General features: G+C 36.7%; 1 protein-coding gene across 3 annotated transcripts in view; it reads right to left on the reverse strand.

Annotated features, from left to right (window-relative positions):
• The window catches only part of SMOC2 (SPARC related modular calcium binding 2), an 87324-nt gene extending 86471 nt beyond the window's left edge, over positions 1-853 (reverse strand). For all 3 annotated transcript variants that reach the window (XM_053459557.1, XM_053459556.1, XM_053459558.1), the window contains exon 1: positions 189-853. In XM_053459557.1, the coding sequence (XP_053315532.1) occupies positions 189-275 (87 nt within the window). In that variant the 5' untranslated portion in view covers positions 276-853. The remainder of the gene's footprint in view (positions 1-188) is intronic.
• Positions 854-24131: the final 23278 nt, after the last annotated feature.

Genomic DNA, 24131 nt, shown 5'->3' on the forward strand with positions numbered 1-24131 from the left:
GGTTCAGCTTCACAAAAGATGTGGGGGGAGGGCAGATTGCTGCTGAAGGCTACTGACCCCCTTGTATCTCCCTAGTTTAGCATTGGATACAATGTAAAGTAGAAACAAAATAAAAAAAAAAGTTAAATGAAAACAAAACAAAAAAAAAAGAGATCAATCAAAGTTACAAAAGGAAAATTCCATCTTACCGTTAGAGCTGAAAACTTCTGTGCATGGATGGCTGGCCCCAAAAAGAGGATTGGCAGAAGAAGATGTAGATTTGCGCTATACAGCATCCTGAAAATCCAAGCAGGCGCTATATATGTGAGTCCCCCTATGCAGTGTCTGGTCGCCTATTCCCACTTCTCCTAGCCCCCTTTGCTCTTTTAGCTGGTTGTGTGCTCAGATCCTTCTTCCTCAATCATATGCTGGATTCGTGTGGGGGCTATTGCTAGTCTCCCAACAAACCTCTTCCTGCTGTCACTTTTTTAGAAGAGTCTGTTCAGTTTCATGAAATAAAGCAGTGTCAGTTTACTTCCCTAATATATTCAGGTTGCCCCCCTTTTTTTCTTTGCAAGTCTTTCACACTTGCTGATCTGACAGATGTAGTGCTCTGCAGTGTTGGAATTGGGACTCAGATCTCAGTGTTTCTGTCTCCCTCCCCTCTACCCTGGCTGCTCTCTTATCTGATGCTGGCTATCTCTTACTAACGTTGTTGATTTTTTTTTCCCCTTCCTTTAAGAGATCTGTCATCTGATGATTGCTTCTTCCCAGAGAGAATTAAGAGAAAAGCTGCTTCAAGCCTTTGTGGCTGCAGGCATTAGGCTAAATATGCCTTCCCTTCACAAGGAAGGTGTAGCTGTAAGTCACTTAGCTGACCAGATGATGAGAAAAAAAAAACTTCTCTCCCTTAACTCCTGGATTTTTGAGTCCAGCCTCCAAAGTTTCCCCTCCCAGACCTGCTGATCTGTGTTGATTGATTAACCCCCTGACACACTTAATTCTAAGAAAAAGAATTACAATTGTCCAGATTGTCTAAAATTTTCAGGAAAAATAGAAATTTTTCCTTGCGAAATATTTTGATTGCCTTTTCCTAAAACAAGGCTATAGAGTGGATATGATTCAAATGAAAGAGTATAAGTGTGAAAGTTTGAAGAAGTGCATAGAGTACAATGATATTTCTTTCATAATCCAGTGCCTTGCAAAGAGATATTATATTATTGGCAGAAAATGTGTATATCAAGACAGAGCTTTTGGTTGTGAATTTTTACTTGCATTTCTGTAGCTTAATATATGTTTGTTGGTCATTATATTCCTGTTTGGCAAAATAATCGAAGAGTTGTACTTTACAAAAAGCAGAATTAAACTTTTTTGCACAGTATCACAGCTAATATATTAAACTTCTGCAGCTGATATACACACTCCTGCAGGCAGTGTATGAATACAAAGGCATTTTGTGCTCTAATAAAGGGTGTGCCTGTTGTTCAGTATTCACACAGTATTTATTCAGTCATTTTATTTCCCTTACAGTTAAGTATTGCTGCTTCCATGGTTTTGGAAAACCAGTGCCATTGTGACGAACAGGTTTGAGGATCCTAATTTTACAGTTGGTGACAGGTGAAGGAGGAGGACATTAGTAGCAACTAATAAAAATAATTTCCACATACACAGTTTATTTATTTTTACAGTATCTCACTGGGCATCTGGTAAACTCCAGTTAATTTCTAATAAGCCTCACTAAGTCCTTGTTAGCTTGCTAAGGAGGATATACAAGAATTACACCATAACATGACAAAAGTTGACCTGATAAAGTCATTTTACATGGCTGTTATTTGTACTTAATTTTCCCCCTTAATAATCATATTGCATAGGGCTTGTCTTACTACAGGTTATAAACACTGGTAAACAATAGAACTGGCTGTAAATTATAGGCAACACATGTTCAGCGCCGGACTGGGAATTAAAAAAAGCCCTGGAAATAATTGAATTCCAGCCACATATATCATGGCGCCATGTTTGGGCACACTGCATATGTAGGGTTCTGGCATCATGTAATGGGCAGGGGCTAACTGAAATAGCACCAGTATAGTGCGTATAATGCAAAAAACATCTTGAGTATGAAATTAGCTCTCTTAAAAAAATTGAGCTGAAAATGTGAGAGGTAAGCTGAGGGAGGGGTGTGTGTGAATTGCATGGATTATCAGAGAGAGTGAATGTGTGTATGTATAAATGTGTAAATGTATAAATGTATATTGTTAGAGTGGCTGTGTGTGTGTATGTAAGTATATAGTTATAGATATTTACGTATATGTATGCACGTATATGTATATGGTGTTAGAGTGTGCGTGTGTGAATGCCTGTACATTTAAATGTGCGTGGTGTTAGAATCATCCTTATCATCATCTATTCCCATCCTTTATTTCTCTGTAATATTGCCCCAGGGGCCCCTGACTTCACAAGCACCATGTCCCACAGTGCCCCCTTTGTTCCCAAAAAGTTGTAAGTGCTATCTTTTCCCCTGAAGCTCCTTGTTCATGCCATCTTTGCCCCCAAAAATCTTGTATGTGCCACATATTGCTTTGTTGAATCTAGTTTTTTTAGCTTCAAGAAACATGGATCATACCATGGTCATAACATAGACAGGCATAGGCAAAATTATCTTTAAATGAATTCCACCGGTCTTATCATAGACACGTACCTTCAGAAAGCTAAGCCCTAAACTTGGATAACACATGGCTTAAAGGATGAGATTAGATATTTGTGAAATTGAAGATGACAACAAAATTATTAGTGGTTTAAAAAAGCTCTACTAAACAATTCATAGTCAAAAAAAGTTGATAAATAATAAGTGCAAAGGTAAGTCAATACCTATTTTTCTATATTTTTTTCTTCATGTTATTAATAATAATAAAGATGGGTTATTAGTGATAGCAGGACATGATTTTAGAGGTTTGCTTGGATGATAGTAATTGATACCTGATATAATGCTTGTCTTTTCCTAATATGTCATTCTAAATCTAAGTCCCATACCATAAGCAAGGAAATGTCATCAATCAACCTTTTAACTCTACTTCCCTCAAATCCTTCCTTTATGGATATAGATGCTTTTTCTTTTCATCAACATTATGGTTAATCCTTTAATCCCCCTACAAGATTACAGGCTCATACCCATACCCACAGTGCTGATTTTCATCAGGGTCACATCATGTAGATGACCAATAGCTTTTGCTATAGTAGCAGTTGATGGACATCACCGTCTTCAGCCTCAGAGATCATGGGGCATCAGTGATGTAATTGACACAATGTTCCTTAACACAATCAGGAACGAACCAACATATAAATCATTATCTTCGAATTGTAGTCACATGGTAAAAGGCTTGGTAAGACCTTAAGACATCATTCTTCTAAACCATCCAAAAGTATTTCACTTTACTAGATAACAAGTTCTCAGTAACATCAAGAAATTCCCTTTCTGTCTAGGTCTATGGATCTAGGGATCTGTAAGTCAATTGTTTGAAATAACACATCTTTTTGAAGATGTGGATCACGTGAGATTTAAAAATAGGTTTGCGGAAGACTCAAAATATTTGGATGCTTGTTCCCATTTGCCTGTAGAGCTCTCTGGTTTTATTCAAACTCATAATTACTTATAGCATTGACAAATTATTTTGGAAAGTTCTTTTTCTGCACCAATCAATGGGCCAAACCAGTGACAGTGAAGGATTTACGTGGAATATATTAGGCTGTACAACCAGTCGCACAAGTTTCTGCTCCTCTGAAAACTACAGGGTTTCCTTATTTAGTATGTAATTAAGCGAACACGTTTTATTGTTATACACTGAGAAGTTAATTGATTAATTACATGTCAATTAAAGATACCTGAAAACAAAAGTAATTGTCTGCATTTACAGAGGATCTATTCTGTCAGTATCTACCAACTAGCAACATATGTACTACTGGTTGAAAAATAATAAATTATTAATACAATGCATTGGGTGACAAATGTGTGTGTATATATATATATATATATATATATATATATATATATATATATATACAAGGTGTTAAAAAGACAATATGCAGTCACTGGGGGTTATGTATCAAAAAATATTCTGGTGTACAGTTTTGAATGTGGTGTTTTTCAACCAATGTAAAGGTCCAATCAACAGAAAACGTTTTTCAAATGAACATGACTAGTTCAAGGCTTCTGTTGCAAACTACGTGATTCAGATTGTAATATCGGACATCGTACACATAAAGATTTGACATATGATAAGATCACAAACACATGATCTTTATAGAAGTGAACATATTGATTAGCATAATATCACAAGAGATCTAACTTTTAACTGGCCCATTGAGCATTGGCCGGACAGGCATCCTAATCGTGCAATAATGCAACTGTCTCCCTCTTATGCGGCAGAGGAACTGCCACACCCATAGACCTGCTGTCTTAGGCCCAGTTGGCCTAGGCCCGGGTATGCCACCTGTTGCTGACTAGTTTTACCCTGCAATGTGTAGAATGTATAACTATTCCATTCTCTATTGTGTATAGTATGTATGTGTAACATCAGTATCAAAAAATGTGTATATGTGTATATATATATGAGACAAAAAGTGGTAGAGGTTTCATTCCTGTGAGGAGTCACAAGGTTATTGCAGTTTGTTTTCCCTTCAAGCACCTTACTACTTGGACAATATTGTCTGTTTTGACATTTTCATGGGATTGGTAAATGGATGCCGAGTACCTAAACAGTTTTGTTTTTTCAGCATGCCATCCACAGAGATACAGATGAAATGTATTTTTACCACAAACATTTTTTTTTTACCACAAAAAAACTTTGTAAAATATTTACCAAATTGGAGCGATAATAAATGTTACAATGTAATAACGTGTAGAGGATTCCTTCACAATCATATTTTTTTAATTTAAAATTAAGAATTTTCTGTTTATAGGACACTTCACAGGGCAGTTAGTTAACAATAGGAATGATTCATACAAACATTAACACAATAGAAAATGATGTGATGCTATTTTCAAGGCACATCTGTAGTTCTACGACATTCAAAATGAATGCAAAATCCTTTGTGGGTCCAGTGATGTGATCTGGCATATTAGTAAACTCTATCAAATTGTCATTCATTAAGCAATTTCCTTAATTAATTCCCTGGTGTCCTTCAAATATGACACATGTTTGGCTTTCAGGCAGAGACTGTTTTTTTAACTACCTCGTGAATAATTGTGTTTAATTGGGGAAAAAAAAGAAACTGGAGAACCAATTACTGCAAGGTACATTATTTTCATGTGGTCATATCCCATGAAAAAGCTACTATTCAAACGGTGTGTCTTAACTCAAAAGAAGGTGAAGAGCACCCTCTATAGGTGAGAGTCCATAATTGCCTTGTCCTTAATATTAAATATGTATATATATAAAAATCTTTAAGTTTAAAAAACAGATCTGAATAGAAAGTGATTGAATTAAATAAGACGAATTTTGGAGAAAGAATGCAGTATAAAAATAAGCAGGTATGTTATTCTTCTCTGATGAATGATTCTTAATAACCTTTTAGGTTTATTAGCTGGCACAGTGATCTTGGCACAGGGTGCCTTCTATGAATATATTGTTTAAAATATGAGTTCAGGGATTTAAAGGTATGAATTCTTAAAATGTTTACTTTTAAATCAGTAAATATCAGGAACATAGTATGTACGTACGAAACTGACAGAAAATGTGAAAAAAAAGTACTTTGTCTAGATAATCTACACTACAATGCTAATCACATAAGCTAAACTGACAAGGGATCTGGTGTTGTATATGCTGTATAGAAAATGAATGACTATTTTATTATTTGGAAAATTGGTAAGGAAATAGTTTTCCTTGGCAGGCTTTCGTGTAATTAAGTGGTATCTTCTTTCTTTTCATCTGGCAGAAGACATTGATGGCGATGCCATGGAACTGATGTAAATGTCCTTATTAGGATAATACAGTGAGGACCTTTATGCACGCAAATCTTTCTCTATAGAAGACGCTCTTTATTTTAGGAACAGACATGATTAGTGGAAGAATGCCGTACCTACTTAAAATATAAGCCAAATCTTAAGAAGAAAATGCTTTAGTACAGAGACGCATTGTTTTGGTTGTACTTTTACTTTCTATTATGTTAAATTTGGGGCGAGCTATTGTTTTATACTATTGACAAGTTTCATTACAGTTTACTTTTGGAGACACAGAAAGTGTGTACTTTGAATACACTGCTCACATTTGGCCTTCAGACTTTTAAATCAAGAAAAAACAAAGTTGTGTGGTTGAAATAGTGGGTGTACAATGTGTAACAAAGGAACGGGGCAGAATGTTTATCAACTTGTTTTCCTTATGATTCAAGCTACAAAAAAGTAAAAGTTTGTACAGTCATTGGACACCATTAAATAATGTTCATGGAAATGGCGTAAATTACTGGAAAAAAGTTTGGTTTGTGAAGTGTTATGTTTTTGGTTTTACCATGTTTTGTGAACGATTTGTGTCTGTCGTCTTTTTAGTTTGTTCCACAGACATACAGACCTCATAATACATAATTATGAAAGAACTTTCAAAAGCCAGAGCACCAACTTTATCACAATTATTACACTTGATTTTAGCTAAAAGCTAAAGAAGTAGGCCCTCTTCTTCAGGTACTGTATGAACTAGAGGATGGAGAAAGAATTCGGGGGGGGGGGTACATATAAAACATATTCATTTATATCACTATGAGTATGCCAGCTATGACAAATATGAATTGGTAACAAATGTAGTGCTGATACAAAAAACCAATGTAATTGAATGTGCATTCCTGATTAGCCTTACTAGTTTTAAGTTATTATACCTCAATAATTACACACAATTCTGCCATGGAGGGAATATATTTATTCTCGGTACATAAGGGTTCATACTTGTCAGTGGGAAGATTACAGTTGTATTTGAAAAATGTTGTTACCTGCTCTGATACAGTATCTTCTAGTATTACATGATAATGCTTTTTAGGTTCATGAATGAAGACTCTCAGTTTGAACTTAATATCATAAAAGAAAAACAGTACTTTGATTCCAAACAAATGCTTTACTATCACTTTCATAACTGTTTGATCGTACAAGAGCATGTCACAGAAGGGCCTCAACTTCGGCGGATGCTTGCGCTAGGTCTGCAGAGATGAGAACAAAGACAGAAGATAAAGGTAAAAGAGAGAGGATGAAAGAGAGGCTATAGAAGATGCAGAACAAAAAGTTGGGGACGTGGAAGTGGTTGACACAAGTGGAAGTGGTCGGCAGAAGCTGAAGTTGTTGGCAGAGACAGTAGGGAAAATGTAGAGAATATGAGAGAGTGAACAAGAATCAGAGTGTGAGAGAGTGAGAGTATGAGAAAGTGAGTGAAAGTTAATGTGGGCACCAGGCAACACATTTTGTTCCTGAACTAAAAATGGCCCCAATTTCCATCCAATCCGAATAGGCAGGCGAATTGACTGAATCGTTTTTGGCCTCCGTACACATGTGTCATCAGCCTATACCAGGACATGGCTCCCAACAAGAGGGGACCACAAGGAGCTGGAGGAGAGCTGCAGCAGGCAAAGTTTGGCAAGAAAAGTCCCACCCATGTGCCCCAAAATACCTCAACATTGATACAATGTATACCCAACATCGCAAACAACTTAAACCGTGTTTACAGGCCAGCAGTCCCATCTCTGCTTACTAAAGTATCCGGGCTTCTTAGTAAAATATAAACTTTTTGACTGACAATGTTCAACATATTTTATAGTCAGGTCATCGTATTTCTCGATACATAATACATGTTGTATAACCTATTGGTTTCTGATGCAAGCAGAAAAGAAAGTGTTGACACTTGAATAAATATAATGGTAAATGCCAAGCAGAAAATATATAGAGTAATTGACTCCAGCCATTTTGGCAACATAGATGAAAGTAATAAACATTTCCATGTGTAGGACATGCACATAGTTTTGCAATCATTTCTGGATGGTTTAATATGTCATAATATTTGCAGAGAAAAATCACAATCTAGCAAAACTAAGAATAGTCTACAGCAGTCAACTTCTTGCATCATTTGTCTTCTTTTGGTAAAAATGCTTGTATAGTTGCATCAAAAAAATATATTTATTTTTTGTCAAAATTACACCTTTAGCTTTTTGAACGCTACAGGAAAATAAACAAACACATTCAGAAAAAGTGTAGAAATTGGGTATGTTGCCTATAGAGATATTATTTGTCAAGGCTTTTACAGTTGAGACTTCTAACGTAGGTCCTGCTAATTTGACTGTAGTCTCAGTTGCTAGGAAAAAGACACACATTTCAAACTTCCATACTACTTTACCCTGGTGGGCATAAGTCTCAACTGTATTTATTTATAGTAGTATTAGCCAAGTGGGAATTTCTATTATCATACCGTGTCACTATCCTCTTTCTCTGGGACCGGGGAGCTGTGTTTAACCATGCACTGCTCCCTGCTCAATTCTCCTCCCAACCCATTTAATACTATCTGGGTCTAGCCCTTGCATTGTCAGATATATATTCCTATTTAATGATAGAATATTGTACTTCTTTCCCAAACTCAGTGCGGTGGAGTGCATACTTCACAAAATACTGGGGTGTATGAAAAGGCAGGGCTGGCAAAAGTAAGCACAGTGCCAAAAGGGACAGTCATATGTGGATCCCAAAACACATAGTTTTAAAAATACAGATTTTTTTATGTGTGTCTATGCTGTTATGAAATAAGTTAGGAATGAAATCATGACCTACAGTTGTGTCCCTAGTGGCATCCACCTAGAACGCTTCCAGAACTTTTAAAACTTTGCATGTCTGATTTTAATTTTCAGACAAGCGCGTATTGACAATTGTAGTTTTTTTTTTATTTACAGCACATGCAAATATTTGCATATAATTAATGTTGGCTAGATCCTTATTTGAAATTTATATGATTTTCATATGTACAGGCTTACTTTTAAAAAACATCTACTAATCTTCACCAGTTGGTATTAATCGTATATATATATATATATATAGATAGATAGATAGATATATGCATTTACATATTTAAATTTACATAGTTAAAAATATAAAATTAGCTGCAAATTCTTCTATGAACAAACAAGCAGATTGCACAGAAGGATTTAATTAGAAAAGCCAAATCTGACCTCTAATAAGAGTGAATTTAAGGGGTCACTTTTTTCCAATTAACCCAGTGGCCTTGCAATATGACTCATAAGTTCTCAATTTCTGTTTACAGCTCTTTTCCCACCTGGTGCCCTTATAATTTTCTGGTCAACTTGCCCTTTACGATGACTTTAGTTTTCTTATTTTCTTAGACTGAGTGACTAACTGACATATTGTATCCTTTTGGTATGGATAGATTTTTCTTGATTGTAAGTTCAAATGATGACTACCATGTCTGACATTTAAATAGACATTTTTCAAAACGCATCCTTTTCCTTTCATCTACTTTTTATTAGGCTAAAAATACCTTACCAATGTGTTAGTGAACTTCTTTTTCCTTGCTGTTTCTAATTCAAATTCAGTTTATGCATAAAGACATATTTGTCAAGCCTCTTGCCAATAAAGTGACAAAACAGACATTTCACAAATTCTGGTAATTTTCCTTTCTTTTCTTTTTTTTATACAGAGATGCCTTGAGAGCCGAAAGACTTATTCTTTAAATCTGAATAAGAAACAGTGGTGGGGGTCAGTGGAGCTTTTAATAATTTGGTTCATATTTTGTGTATTAAGGTCAATATACATCTGATATTTTAAATAATGAAAAATAATATTGGTTTGACAGAATCCTTTATATACCCAGTGCTGCTCTGAGGATGGAGAAACTCAGGAAAAAAGAGATAAAAGGACAAACAATGGCTTTACTAAATATAAGTACATAGATAAACACAATTTGTAAGTGGTTACCCCTTCTGTCCCAAGGGGTTTTGATACCTTAAGTCCTGGAGCTATATCACCATTTTTGCCATATGTGAGATTCCCCTTTTCCATGTTTGGAGGTGCCCCTCACTCTTCTCCGCAAGGCCTCTAGCTCGGTCGCGGTGCCAGCATTTCATGCTGAGTGCCAGAATATTATGTCATACTCCAGCGCTCAGCAGTGAAGCAGCATGCACAGTGGCAGAGCAGAGAGACAGAGGCCTCACACTCCCACTGCAGGACTCCTGAAAGGTAAGTGGACTTCAAAGGGGGGAGAGGGTAGATAGTTACGAGGGGGTAGATAGGGAGAAGGGAGTGAGACGGGGGATAGGGGTAGATAGGGAGAAGGGAGTGAGAAGGGGTAGATAGGGCAGAAGGGAGTGAGAAGGGGTAGACAGGGCAGAAGGGAGTGAGAAGGGGGTAGATAGGGCAGAAGGGAGTGAGAAGGGGATAGATAGGGCAGAAGGGAGTGAGAAGGGGATAGATAGGGCAGAAGAGAGTGAGAAGGAGGTAGATAGGGCAGAAGGGAGTGAGCCGGGCTGTTTGGGGACAGAGTTGACTCATGCTAGGCTGTTTGGGGACAAAGATGGCAGGTCCTATGTGTGTAATCTGGGTGCTGGTCAGGTTCTATGTGGGCAGTGTGGACACCAGGGCTGGCTTTGGGTTGTGCAACCTATCATCTATGCCTGTAGTTTTATCTCTACCTTTATTGTTGAGTTTTTATGTGATTTTCAGTTGATCTATACCTGCAATGCTATGTTTCCATACAATATTATTGTATACTTGCAAATACGGGATTTGAATGTCTGATTCTATGCCTCCAGTGCTGAGTTCACATGTGAACAATAATAATAACAATATTAATATATATATATATATATATATATATATATACATATGTGATTGCTGACAGCAATCACACTCCTATCATGCCCAGGCAACCAGTACATGCTAGAACCTGGGTATGCCTGAGCATGATAGGAGTGTTGTTGCTGTTAACAATCATATATATATATTAATATTGTTATTAATGCCTCAGTATATAGTGATAGGTGTTATGCTGTACCACCATCAATATCTGTCTCAATATATAATGATAACAGTAATGATGTACCACCTTCAGTGTCTGTGCCAGTATATAACGATAGAAGCTATGCAGTTTTAAAGTGTGTGTGTGTGTGTGTGTGTGTGGGGTGCCACATACAGGATCCACCCCAGGTGCCAAATACTCTAGGTATGCCCCTGATAGTACCACATTTGTGCTGAAAGGGTTGTTATTCCAAATATTCTTATTTTGCCAATCGTACATATATACATTTTTATAACTCAGTGCAAACCTGGTACCCACGGCTGTCTCCTTCACCTGTAAATAAAAAATGATTATGATAAAAAATAAATTGAATTGTTTTAACAGAAAATCTCCTAGCAATGGGTTAATTGCCATGCTCTCCCCCTCACTTACACATCTATGCTATCACACACACACACACACTCCTTCACAAACATTCAGCATAAACTACAGCATAACACCGATCTCTCTCACACACTTACTAATCCACTCTTACTGAATGTTTTCCTACCTGTCACTGTCACTTTTCCTCCTCCTCTTCATTCTACCTCTTCTTCTTCTGTGCCCTGTCCTTCCTGTGCAGTGAGTGCGGAAGGCGGTGGGCGTGGCTTCAGTGTTGTGTGCCAGGATATGACAGCAAAGGCATCTCAAGGGAACAGGATTGGAGGTCTGCATTAACAGACCTCCCGCTCCCTTGATTGTCTTTAAGCCGGTTAGAGCGATATCCTTGATCTCCCCAACCGAGCCTGCTCCTCTAGCGGCGGACATTACTGTCCGTCCACGCCGGCACCCCCCTGATGAGCGGCACCCGGGGTGGTACGCTACTGCCTTGGACTGACCAGCCCACCGGTGGGCCAGTCGGCCTGGATGGGTGGTTTCAAATTCGGTGGGGGGGGCAACAGGAAACAGGGGCAAGGAAAAACCCAGGGGGGGGACAATTGCTTCTGCTGACAGGGGAGAGACAGTCTGCTCTCCTGTGTAGCAGCAGGGAGATGTCAAGAAAGTCAGGGTTAAAACTGATGGAAGCTGTGGTGGACATGGATTACGTCATCCATTATTAGTGATTCACAATATCTGTATCTCCCTTTGGGTAAACCACTCCCCTAACTGTGGCATACACTATCAATTATTTCTATTGCTTAAGAAGTGCATTACCTTCACCACCAGGCAGCACTAGAGAGTGAGTGTTGATGTGTACATCTGTTGTTTATCTAAGACCATGGATAATGGCTGCCTACATGAAAAGCCATGTGGGCTATACCAGGAACTCCAGGAAGAGTGGGGAGGAGCAGAACAGGCTGGAAGGAGGGGAAGGAAGCAGCATGGCAGAAGCTAAGGCAGAAGCTAAGGGACCTGTGGAAGTTTGCCAGAGGAAAAGTATGAAATAGAAAGCTGCTCTTCCATCTTGGGCTAGTTAAGTGACAAGAAGCTAGGAGCCATTTGGTATCCTCTCTTAGGACACATGTAGAATATAATCTGTATTCTGTAATTTTGTTATGGTAACCTTTTCGATATATTGTTATTACCGCCAGGTATTTTCAGGCATTAAAAAAGTATATTATTATTATATATCATAACGTCTCTTGGAATTCATCTTTACATAATTTAACTGTATTCTTGAATCAAATACATTTATTGTTGTATTGTTAAATGTGTTTTGTCGAAATTGTGGTTCATTATTAAATATTAGCATAATTTTGCCTAAAACAGGCCACGACCACAACAGAAGCCGTATCAGTTTAAAGGGGCATAAATAACTGTATCATCTAATGTATCACTCTGAATTGTTGATTACCTATTATCATTAAAAAATAAAGTAGTATGTAGTGAAGACGAAACCAACAGCCACATTTTCACTCACTGCTAACCTATAGTTCCTAGTTCTTTTTTTGGCTATGGGTAATAAGTGTGGTCTGTTTCTATATACAGTAGAGCTCCCTCCATCTTCCTCTTTCTTTGCTGCTCACCAAACAATTCAAGTCAGGTTATTATCATTCCTTATTATTATATTTTATTTTTATAATTAATTAATTCAATTATTGATTATTTCACTATTACTATTTTGCTTATTGCCATTGCTTAATCTAATTTTACATTTTCTGATTATATGCCTATTTTAGTTTATTCAAATGTATATATATTTTTATATTATATATTAGTTTTTTCCTTTATATATATATATATATATATATATATATATATATATATATATATATATATATATATATATATATATATGCTTTCATTTATTTTATTTTCTATGTTTTTTTAGTTGGTTTAGTCAGTTTATGTTAATTTCCTATTGGTTCAGGTTTTCCGTTTATACTGCTGCGTTGCACCATGTGTGTGACTTCTTTCGTTGCAGTGGCCATCTTGCGGGTTCCGCCCGTTGGTGTTAGGCCATCTTGGTTGTCCCTGGTTTGCTGTTTTACAGCTTTATCTAATGGCTGAATTCTCACAGAAATTTTCTATCGTAGGTATTCTATCATCCTCCATTCAGATGATTTTTCCAGGTCCTCTTTAATACAAGGCTCTCCAACGGCTGAAAGCAGCCTGTTCATCTCACTGCCAATGTTTTGTCAGGAGCTTCAATGGTGGCTTATTCACATGCAGGCGTGGAACGGCCGAGCCATTTTTGGTTCACATCCGGATTACATCCTGGAATCAGATGCAAGCATGATATTATGGAGAGAAGTTTCTCCCATAGAGGCCACAAGTGGTGTTTGGTCCTTGGAAGGACGTACTCTTAACATCAATCGCCTGGAAGTCATCGCAGGTTCTTTTGCCATTCGCAGTCTAGCCAAAAATCATTTAAATTACTGCCTCTTGTTGAGGATGGACAACTTCTCAGCAGTTCGATACATCAAGAGATTAGGCAGCAAATATTTCCCTCCCTTCCTTTTTAGGCTCTTTATTTCATGGGGTGCTTTCTTTCATTCATATTTTGTGATAGTACTTTTGCATCATAAAATTTGTATTATTTGTATTTACAAGTGTATTTTATATCATTGCTGTTATAAACTCTCTTCTTCGCCAGAAGGGTTTCCTGGTCCGGATTCATGTTCTGCCGGAACATTTATTGTTTCGTCGGCAACTTTCCTATTCATTTCCTGTTTGTGTTCGCAAGCTGCAGAAAGAAGATGATGGAGGGAGCTACTGTCAGCTATATTGTTTATTACCTGTATTTTGATTGGTTCACTTTGCTTCTATGTTTATACTTTGCTGCTATGGTGAGAAATGAAGGAAGAGAAAACAGATTTACCTTCTGTTTTTATTAAAAGTTCCAGCTATTCAGTCATCAATTCTAGAATAATTGTGCAATTTCTACAAATTCTCTATCTGCAAACAGCTGGTGTGATATCGCTATTAAAAAACAAATTGAATCTTCACTTTCAGATAGAGCTTTCCAGAATAAACACATTTATAATTTCATTTTGGGTTAGACTAGGCAAATAGCGAGCATATTTTTTCTATCCATTTAGTGGCTGCTCTTTTTAAAGATCTGGTTGGACTTAATTCCAATGGAATATCCGCTACGGTACACCAGGAAAAGTTTCATTGCTCATGTCCACACATTTTGAAAATATCCCCAAACATCCTTTTCTCAAATGGCAAGTCCAAACTGCATCGTAGATCAAATAAAATTTCTGGTCTGCCAATAGGCATCTTAAGTTTTTTCCTAGCTAAAAGTGCTTTTGTGTTCAGGATTCTGCTGTGATTTTGCTATTTCAAAACCATTTTTTTCAAATCTGGTAATTCTACCCCATGTGCTATTTCTGACATCTTTGAAGTCAACCACTGCAATTTACCCCAATCAAACCATATATTTTTTAAAACTAGACACCCCAAATGCTGGTATTTCAACCTTTTCCATGTATGAGATTCTACCACAAGCCTTTGCTATCAAGGCATTTCAGTGTCACTATTGAAGCTTAGGAGGCGATAAACGGGCGTCCACCGCCATACAGTGCATGATGGATGTTGATGCCCTGGGGAGGGCCTCTGCTGCAGATCTCTGTGTTGCTGAATTTCCCTCGAAATCAAGGCATTACAGCATTTTTTATTTTCTAGGCATGTCATTAGTCAATAACTGACCTTTTTTGTGTGACATGCCTGGCACATCCCTGGTCGTTAAGGGATTAAGCCGTCTCTCTATAGAGCATACAGTTCTACAATTTAGGATAGAATATTCTTAATGTTCTCCTGCAACGTGTTTCCCCTCTTGCAGGCTTCATCTGGTGTGCTCTGTTCATGTTCTTACTTGGTTCAAACAATGGTCATTTTACCACTCACTTCCTGGTTTCAATCTCACTGATGTCATAATATCGCATAATCTTCCCCCTGCAGTTATATGTGTAACAGGATCCTCCTCTGTGTGCTCTAGCCTCAGTTTTCCAGCCTGGATATTAACTTGTTATCCCAATTTGGTTGACCTCACCTTAGCGTTCATGTATCATTGACTCCATTAAAGAATCCCCAAACATAATATATGAATCAAGAAAAAAATCAATCAATAAAAAAGAAAATAATAATATTGTGCATGTTTATCATCATACAATTCCGATAAAACATTATAAACTATAATGCACCATCAGCATTTTAATTAATTAAGGTGGAAATTACTAGTTTTAATTAAAGAAAATTATGGAGCTCAAAATCAGCATTGTGTTTTGATTTTATGGATCCATTCCATTTCTAATTTACCCAGTTCTTTTATTGTATCTGCCCCTCTCCAGTGTTTTCTACACTTCACTATGTCAATAAAAAACATTTCTTTGGGGTTGCTAGCATGTGCTAAAAAAATTGGCACACTATGTTTCTCTGGTTTATTTTTAATGTTATTGCAGTGTTCATTTACCCTTTTCTTTAATTTCCTAGTTGTTCTACCTATATACTGTAGGCCACATGTACATTCCAGTAAGTATATTAAAGTCATTAGTGTAATTTTTTAGTTAGATGTCTTTTTAAATTAGGTTCACCTATAAAAAAACAATCTTTGGTTTATTAGGCAAAATTTATTTTAAAACTTGTTTTAAAATATGCCAATTATTGGTTATGATTTCCTTTAGTACTTTGTCTTTATTATTAAAATCCAACACTGTTGGTAAATTAAAGTCTCCTAATTTTTATTTTGATATTTCAACAGCTCTTCTCTGTCTACTTTCAAAGCTATTTCAATTGCATCTCCCAGTGCAGTCCCACCAATTCATCTCCTTGGTACACAATATAGCCATGTAAAATTAGATAGGACTCAACAAAATTGACGTAGTGGCTGACTAAGCAATAAACAGCATGGCCATATAGTATGATGGAATCCTGAATATTTATGCCTCAGATAGGTGCTTTTAAATAGTGTTTACTTATCTCTTCTTAGGTTGTGTTTACATATTGGTCATTTCAGCAGCACCCAGAAATCTGAATGTGTATGCTTTTTAGGGTGTGCTTCCCTTGCTGTATTTTTGGGGACTTTTTTTTTTGTTCACCTGTCATACCTGTCTCTACTGAGCTAGATCATGCACATTACCACTTAGTGTATACTAAAACAGATTCATTCATCTTTTTGCATAAAGGGAACTATGTCATAAAATCTTTATTATTTGTATTCTTTTTTTCATGGACGTATAGATAAACAGAATTTGACAGCACATAAGAACCATTCAGCCCATCTATTCTACCTGTAAAGACTCATACCTTAATCAGTGCTTCTTATATTAAATGTATGTATATTGTAGTTGTCTGGTTGTTGATTGTGATTGACTTAAACCCATGATCATTCAAATATTTATTAGTGTTTCACAAATGTGTTTCACAAATGTTTTTGCTTTAAAACTAACTAGCTCAAATTAAATAGTATTTATAAACTTCAACTGTGTAAAATTGAACAGACAATTTGCATCACTATAAAAGGACATGATTCTATGGCTTAATGTATCAAAGGCATTTTTTGCATGTGGATTTAATTTTGTTGTTTATATCTTAGATCTGGGTATGCAAAATTAAATAATTAAACATTTACCCAATTAGGAAAAAAATAAGGCAACTCTGTGATCATTCTTTTTATATTTTTCTGTACCTGCCCTTTTCTTTTACTACATTACTGGGCCTGTGGGACAAGAGTCACCTGTCCTCCCTTGTAAGCATGGGTGTAGGAAATGGGGGGGGCGAAACCCCCCCAGGAAATCATGAGAGGGGGGCCGATTATAATCCAAGAAATCCTGCAGCCTGCCCCCCCCATCTAAACGCTGTACGGCACCCAGGCTGAGGAGAGAAAGGGGTGCCGAGCGTTCGCTCATGAAAGAGTATTCAGCAACCACTCGGCGCCACTGTCTCCTCCGCTCCAGCCGCCACCCGCCTCAGCCCTGCCTTGACTGCGGTGGTGGGAGCGTGAGGCGCCGGCACCGAGACAGACACCTCGCGCTCCCACCACTGCCACCACAGGACTTCAACAAGGTAAGTGAACTACAAAGGGGGGGGAGTAGATAAGGTGGATAGTGAGGAGGAGTGAGATGGAGTAGATAGTGAGAAGGGGAGAGAGGGGGTAGATAGCGAGAAAGAGGGGATAGATGGTAAGAAAGGGTGGGAAGTAAGAATATAGAAATAAAGAGTGTGAATGAGAGAGAATGGATGAATTAATATGTGGATGAATTGAGTGTATAAGTAAGAGAATGAATTAATGTGTGGATGAATTGCTTGAATGATTTGTGAGAATGCATAATACCCATTGTACAGCACTACGGAATTTGATGGCACTATATAAAATAACAAATAATAATAATTAATGGAAATGTGTATTATGGATGTGATTTAGGCAAAGATGGCACAAGCAGTGTGTTTGAGCCTTGGGGACCAAGATGGCACAGACAGGGTGTTTATGTGACAAGGATGGCACAGAGCGGGGTGTTTGGGGACAAAGATGGCTTACGCTGGACTGCTTAGGGACAAAGTTTGCTCACGCTGGGCTGTTTGCGGACAAAGTTGGCTCACTCTGGACTGTAATCTGTTTGTGTAATCTGAGTGCTGGTCAGGATCTATGTGGGGAATTAGGATGCCAGGGCTGGACTTTGGGGTATGCAACCTGTGACCTATGCCTGTAATTTAGGGGGTTTTATCTATACCTTTAATGCTGAGTTTACATGTGATTTCCAGTTGATTTATACCTGCAAAGCTGGGTTTGTGTGTTATTCTGTTGATCTGATATGCTATGTTTCCATACATTATTCATGTACACTTGCAAATACAGGGTCTGATTGTCTTATTCAGTTGATTTATACTTGCAGTGCTGTTTCCATGTGATGTTTATTTGATCTACACCCTCAGGGCTGAGTTTACATGAGACTTCCAGTTGATCTATACCTACAACGCTTGGTTTGTGTGTTATTCTGTTGATCTATACCTGCTATGCTATGTTTCCATACATTGTTATGTATGCAAATACAGGATTTGTATGTCTGATTCTGTATATTTGATCTATACATTCAATCCTGAGTTCACATGTGAATTTCAATTCATCTATACATGCAAAGCTGGGTTTGTGTGTTATTCTGTTGATCTATACCTGCTATGCTATGTTTCCATTCATTATGTATACCTGCAAATATAGGGCTTGTATGTCTTATTCAGTTGATCTATAGATACAAGTGATGTTAACATGTGTTGTTTATTTGATCTATACCTGAACTACAGAAAGGAAGGAAGGGAGGTGTGGCTTAGTGAATGAGGAGACAAAGGGACTCTGGGGATGAATATGGGGGAGAAATCTCTCAAAGACACTCGCAGTCAACCCCTAATCTGCAGTCAGTGTGGCAAATATTTTTTGGGTGTGGGAGGAGAAGGAGTGATTGCATGCTAAGGAGCGTGGAGCGGGGCCCAAGGAAATGCTTTCCTGGAGTCCAATTTTTCAATATTTAAAAAAATGTTTCTGTTACAAAGATTAGCTGGTTTTGTTTTCCTATATTTAATGTATTAACCAAACATTATTTTTACCAGTGTTTCAGGTTAAATATTATTGTACTTGTTTGCAAAAAAAGAGATGGGGAGAAAGTGGGGTAGGGGATAGTGAGGAAAGAGATATCTGATGGGGAGAAAGAAGGGGGTATCTGATGGGGAAAAATGCTATCCCCCCAGATTTTTAGGGGTTCTTATGCCCATGCTTGTAAGCATGCAAAGAGTATTGAAAGTAATTGTGATTTTGCACTGGAGTAAGGCACGTATAGTTTGAAGAACACCGGCCTAGCCTTTGTGCTTAGCCGCTTCTGGAAAAGATTTGCTGGGCATGATTCCCACCCTATCTGGTCTAAAGTTAACCAAAAGATTCTGTGATTCTAAATGCTTAGGCACTGAAGAGACATTATATGACACTTTGCAGGTGAAAGAAATAGTCTGAAATCTTAAAATGTATAAAATAATCCAAAAAATATGCTGTTGCATTTGTGTCTAGATATTGGCTTACATCAAATCTTAAGTTCACAAATAGGACATCAACAAAACATTTAAAACATATGAATCTCTCTTGAACATCACAATAGATATGCTAAAACAATTAGGTATATTATTTGTATGTCTAACATAAACAAAACAATAATTGTTAATAGCCACATTAAAGGGCAACAGGATTTACTTACTCACCAAAGTGCCTTCTAAAGTTTATACATGTGAAACAGCATCTACATTTTCAATAGGACCAGTGATACCAATTTAAAAGTAGTTTAAAATATAAAAATAGTTTTAATACAAGCTCTCGCTTCAGTCTTGCTACATGATTTGACGTCTATAGTTCATAATTTTGGAGGAATGAGTAGAAATTGCCAATATCCCCCAAATTGTTCCTAATGATAAATAAATAACCCAAAAGAAGGTTCCCCTTGGATAATTTTTCCTGTGGAATCAAAATAATTTTTTTCTGCCTAGTTTTTATGTTTAACCATTTTAGAAGTGAATGGCTCCAATCTTTTAGCGCTATTCTTTTAAATCTGTGCTTAAATGTATTTCTCAAGACATCTAGTTAGCAACCCTTCCCTCATCGCTTACCATTCTCCTAAAGCTTCCATCTGGCTTAGGAAAATCAAATCCTGCTGTCTTTGTGGCAGAAAAGTCTAAATTGGCGTCTGTAGGCCGAATAAAAATATCTGTTTGTAATCTATTTCCCAAGTGATCAACTCTCGTATCCAATCACTCAGTGGGCTTGGCATCACAATTCTCATTGCAAACTTATGTTACCTTTCATTGATATAACACTTGTGAGCTGTAATTCCTATTTTTTTGTTTCTGTACACATGTACACGCTGAACAAAAAAGTGCAATGTGAGTGGGTAAACAAAAAAGAGATTTATTTTTTTCTACTAATAACTTATTCCCACCTTGCCAGAACCAGTCTGACATATTAAAGTAACACAAGATTTAGACAGTAATACAAAATAGTGGTAGTGCTCTAGAGACTTCAAAACCCTTTTGTAACTTACAGTTATGCTCATACCTGGGAACTCCAGGAGAAGTACAGCTTCTCTGGGTCGTCACCATTAAACTCCGGGTCGCTGGAGCGTAGTTGTGACATGCCCCGCTTCCCGCACATTTCCCACTTAAACAGCGGTGTGTGTCCCAACATCAGGCAGCAAAAAATCTTGGTTCCTATATGTGTTTGTTTGTCCAGGTCTCTGGTGCACCTCTATAAGTAATATTTACTCGATCACTACTCAAGAACACATACAACTTTTCTTTTTCTGTTCTTTGAAGTGAAGTGTCCGAGCTAATTATACTTTGTGGATTAACTTAAAATCTTCCACCTTTAGTTTGGCCTAGTAAATAAATCAAGGACATACTATTTTGACTTGCATTTATTAAAGAAAATCATTTTATACTCTGAATCTGGTTGCTATTTTTATTTTACAAGGAATCTTTGATTAGTTGTAAATAGGTGCCCAGAATTCATAAAACTCCACTTTATGAAACAGCTTTTCATTCAATATGTATACACCCCTAAGGGTATCTACACACCTAATATGGTATATACATGAAAACGTTTCATTTTGGTTCAGCTGTTCGTAGCTCTTGCACACATGTTTTATATAATTCATTTTGCAATATTTGTAATATATAATATATAATATATATATATATTAGCTTTCAGTACTTCAATGAATGTCTTTAATGTGTGCAATATTTTTTTTATAATGTGGGAATTTAAATTCAACATCATTTCCATCTAGGATAATGTTATTATAACAATGGGTTTGTCAATAATAATTAATGAAATGCTAGTTACTTTTTTCTATAAATTGGTTTAAACAAAAATCTATTTTTGTCAAGGTTAAATATAGGTCCACATCACAGTCAGGATGTCGTAACTCCAGGATGTCAGCGAAACACGTGCCAATCTGACGCACCACTGCCTGTTCCATATAGACTTACAGTGCCAGCAGAAGAAGCAGACCAACCTGTTTTCAGGAGAAGGATCTCTACGATCTATATGATTATACCACTTGTGTAAGACATGTGTAAGACAATTTCTTTGCGCCTCAAATACAAATTTGCATGTATGATGATAGCTCACAAATTGGAACTGAATTTGTGAAACTTGCATTCAATTGAATCTCCTACTGGCGAGTTTCTGTGAAATGCGAGTGAGTGCTACTGCAAGCTTTAGTTAATAGACGGTGACACCATTTCTTTAAAGGATGGGATGTCCAGTAATACCGTACACTGCCATAAGTTTAACTTACTATTTACATATGTTTATATGATTTTTTCAATGGAAAACTAAAAATAAAATGAACTGTGATATGTGGAATGCTCCCATAAAAGTAATTAAAAACATTCATATGCTGCCTGGGAAATATGATCCTTTTGATATTAGATTTAAAATTGCCTTGTATATGTAAACATAAATATACTTTTATATGTAAGTATATATAAGATATTTATATATAAATTTACTTCAAAAATATAAAATAAAACAATACAATATACGGTAAATGCAAATAAATTCTATGAGGATATTTTTTTTATTACTATTACCATTTGTTTTTGCAAGGATAAGCTATTGATAACTTCATCATCTATTGTAAAAGTGAAACCAGTATATAATTTATTTTGCAGAGCATTATCAGCATCCTGATGAAACTAGAAATATGAACGCATTTGATCAAATGGAAGTCAATGTAAAAACTAATTGTACCAATAAAGAAAGTGGTGCTATTGTATATGCAGCCCAATCACTTGCATAGGGTCCCAATGATCACAGGATTAATTCATTTCAAACATATGTGGAAACTGTTTCAAAAGCATTCTCACATAAAACTAGGTACTGTATACAGACAACAGTGACATCTAGTGATCATTGCTTCAACGGTATGCCTTATTTCAGGAATATAATGGACACAAGCAAAACATGTTACCAAGTACTTTTACACTTAAGTAAACTAATAATTTTAATAACAATAATAAAAATAATCCACTTCCATTTACTGATATTTCTAGATCTAGAGTGACACAGACAGAAGTGTAATCCTCATGTGCCTCCACAGTACCAAGCACCGGGATACAGCATCATATCCTGCTCTGCTCTATGAAAGTGGTGTGATGTCAGACCTGCGGTGTCCAGTCCTCCGCTATCTTAGCTGACTAGCAGAAACCAAGAGAAACATTTGCTGTTTGATATCCGCAAACAATATATGATTTTGCACAGACAAAAAGAGATGATTATGCTTATTATATAAGCTAACAATAACTTAAGCATAGGCAGCCAACTGTAAAAGTCTGACAAATGGTCGTGGTCACTCTCCCAGGATTGTTTTTTGGCAAGAAATCTTATTGGCGTTGTAATCTGTTGAACCAGAAATTATTCTGTCTATTCAATCACAAATATTTTTGCCCATTCTGGAGAAAATAGGGCATGGGCTGAAATGGGCTACATTTGTATTAATGCAATTAAGGATATGATGGATATGTTGAACTTGATGAACAATGCCCTTTTTTCAACCTTACTAACTATGTAACTAAATTTGGTTCTAGTTATTGGGTTTGTTCAAGGAATAAATACTACTTTAGTTTTCAATTGCTGGCTGTCTAACGGTAACATGGTTATACTGTTGATACAACTCTGCGTATGCCTGTTTTTATAATATATAATTAATAATATATTTAATATTAATATTAATAATATATTTAATATTAATATTAAACATATAATTTATTATCAGCCTAAACCAGTATTGGCAGTAGCTATTGCCCAACATCAGTTGACCAGATATTTTTTTTGCTTGTATGTTCCAGTCAGGCCTCCACACCTACCATGACGTTCCCTCTGTGGAGCCCCAAAATGCCTAAACATCACTGGAGAGATTATTTGATTACTGTTGGTAGTTCGAGGTCTTTTATCTAGCTATGTAACTCCACACTTGGGCCCTCTCCAATATAATCCAAATCTATAAGTATAATGATTGAGGACACACTCAACTTTAATGGATAGATAAGCATTTTTGCATTGTCCCCCCTTGCAAATGCATGGAGGGATTCTGCAGAATGTTTATATTACACATACAATATATTTTATTATATATATTGTATATTAAAATAACATCACAAATGTCCCTCTTTTGTATGGAAAATACCTATTTGATGACCATGTCCCTAGATAAAAGTAGGTTATGTCAACTAAGAATTAAGCACCGTGCATTCCTTCTAAAAGACTACCACAGTTTGGTTGGTGCTGATTTTCAGAAGGGTCGTCTGAGGTTGACAGCACTGTTTTATTGGGACAATAGCACAAGGGATTCAGTTGAAGAACGTCTTTTCCTGAAACCCAGCTAGGGCTTCATATATCTCACCATGAGCCAAATATCAGTGTATAAGCTTGGAAGTCGATATAATACAGAGTGAAAGCCCAAAACATGTGACATGGTACCTTTTGTTTCAGAAAATTGTCTCCTATCGCATTTGAATTTTTGGGAGGTATGTTTATTGCTTTGTTGAAGTCTTTGTACTTCTGGGAGTTCCATTTCATTCTGTTTTGCACAACAAATTCATAGGTGTGAGATTCCACACCATCCAGTTTCTGTGCATGTCAGTGTCCTGTTTTCTGACATGCTGATCTGTCAGTACCTTGTTGATTCATCTGCACATTTATTTTTGGCTGTG

This window comes from Spea bombifrons, chromosome 3 (assembly GCF_027358695.1).
Source record: "Spea bombifrons isolate aSpeBom1 chromosome 3, aSpeBom1.2.pri, whole genome shotgun sequence".
Lineage (NCBI taxonomy): Eukaryota > Metazoa > Chordata > Amphibia > Anura > Pelobatidae > Spea > Spea bombifrons.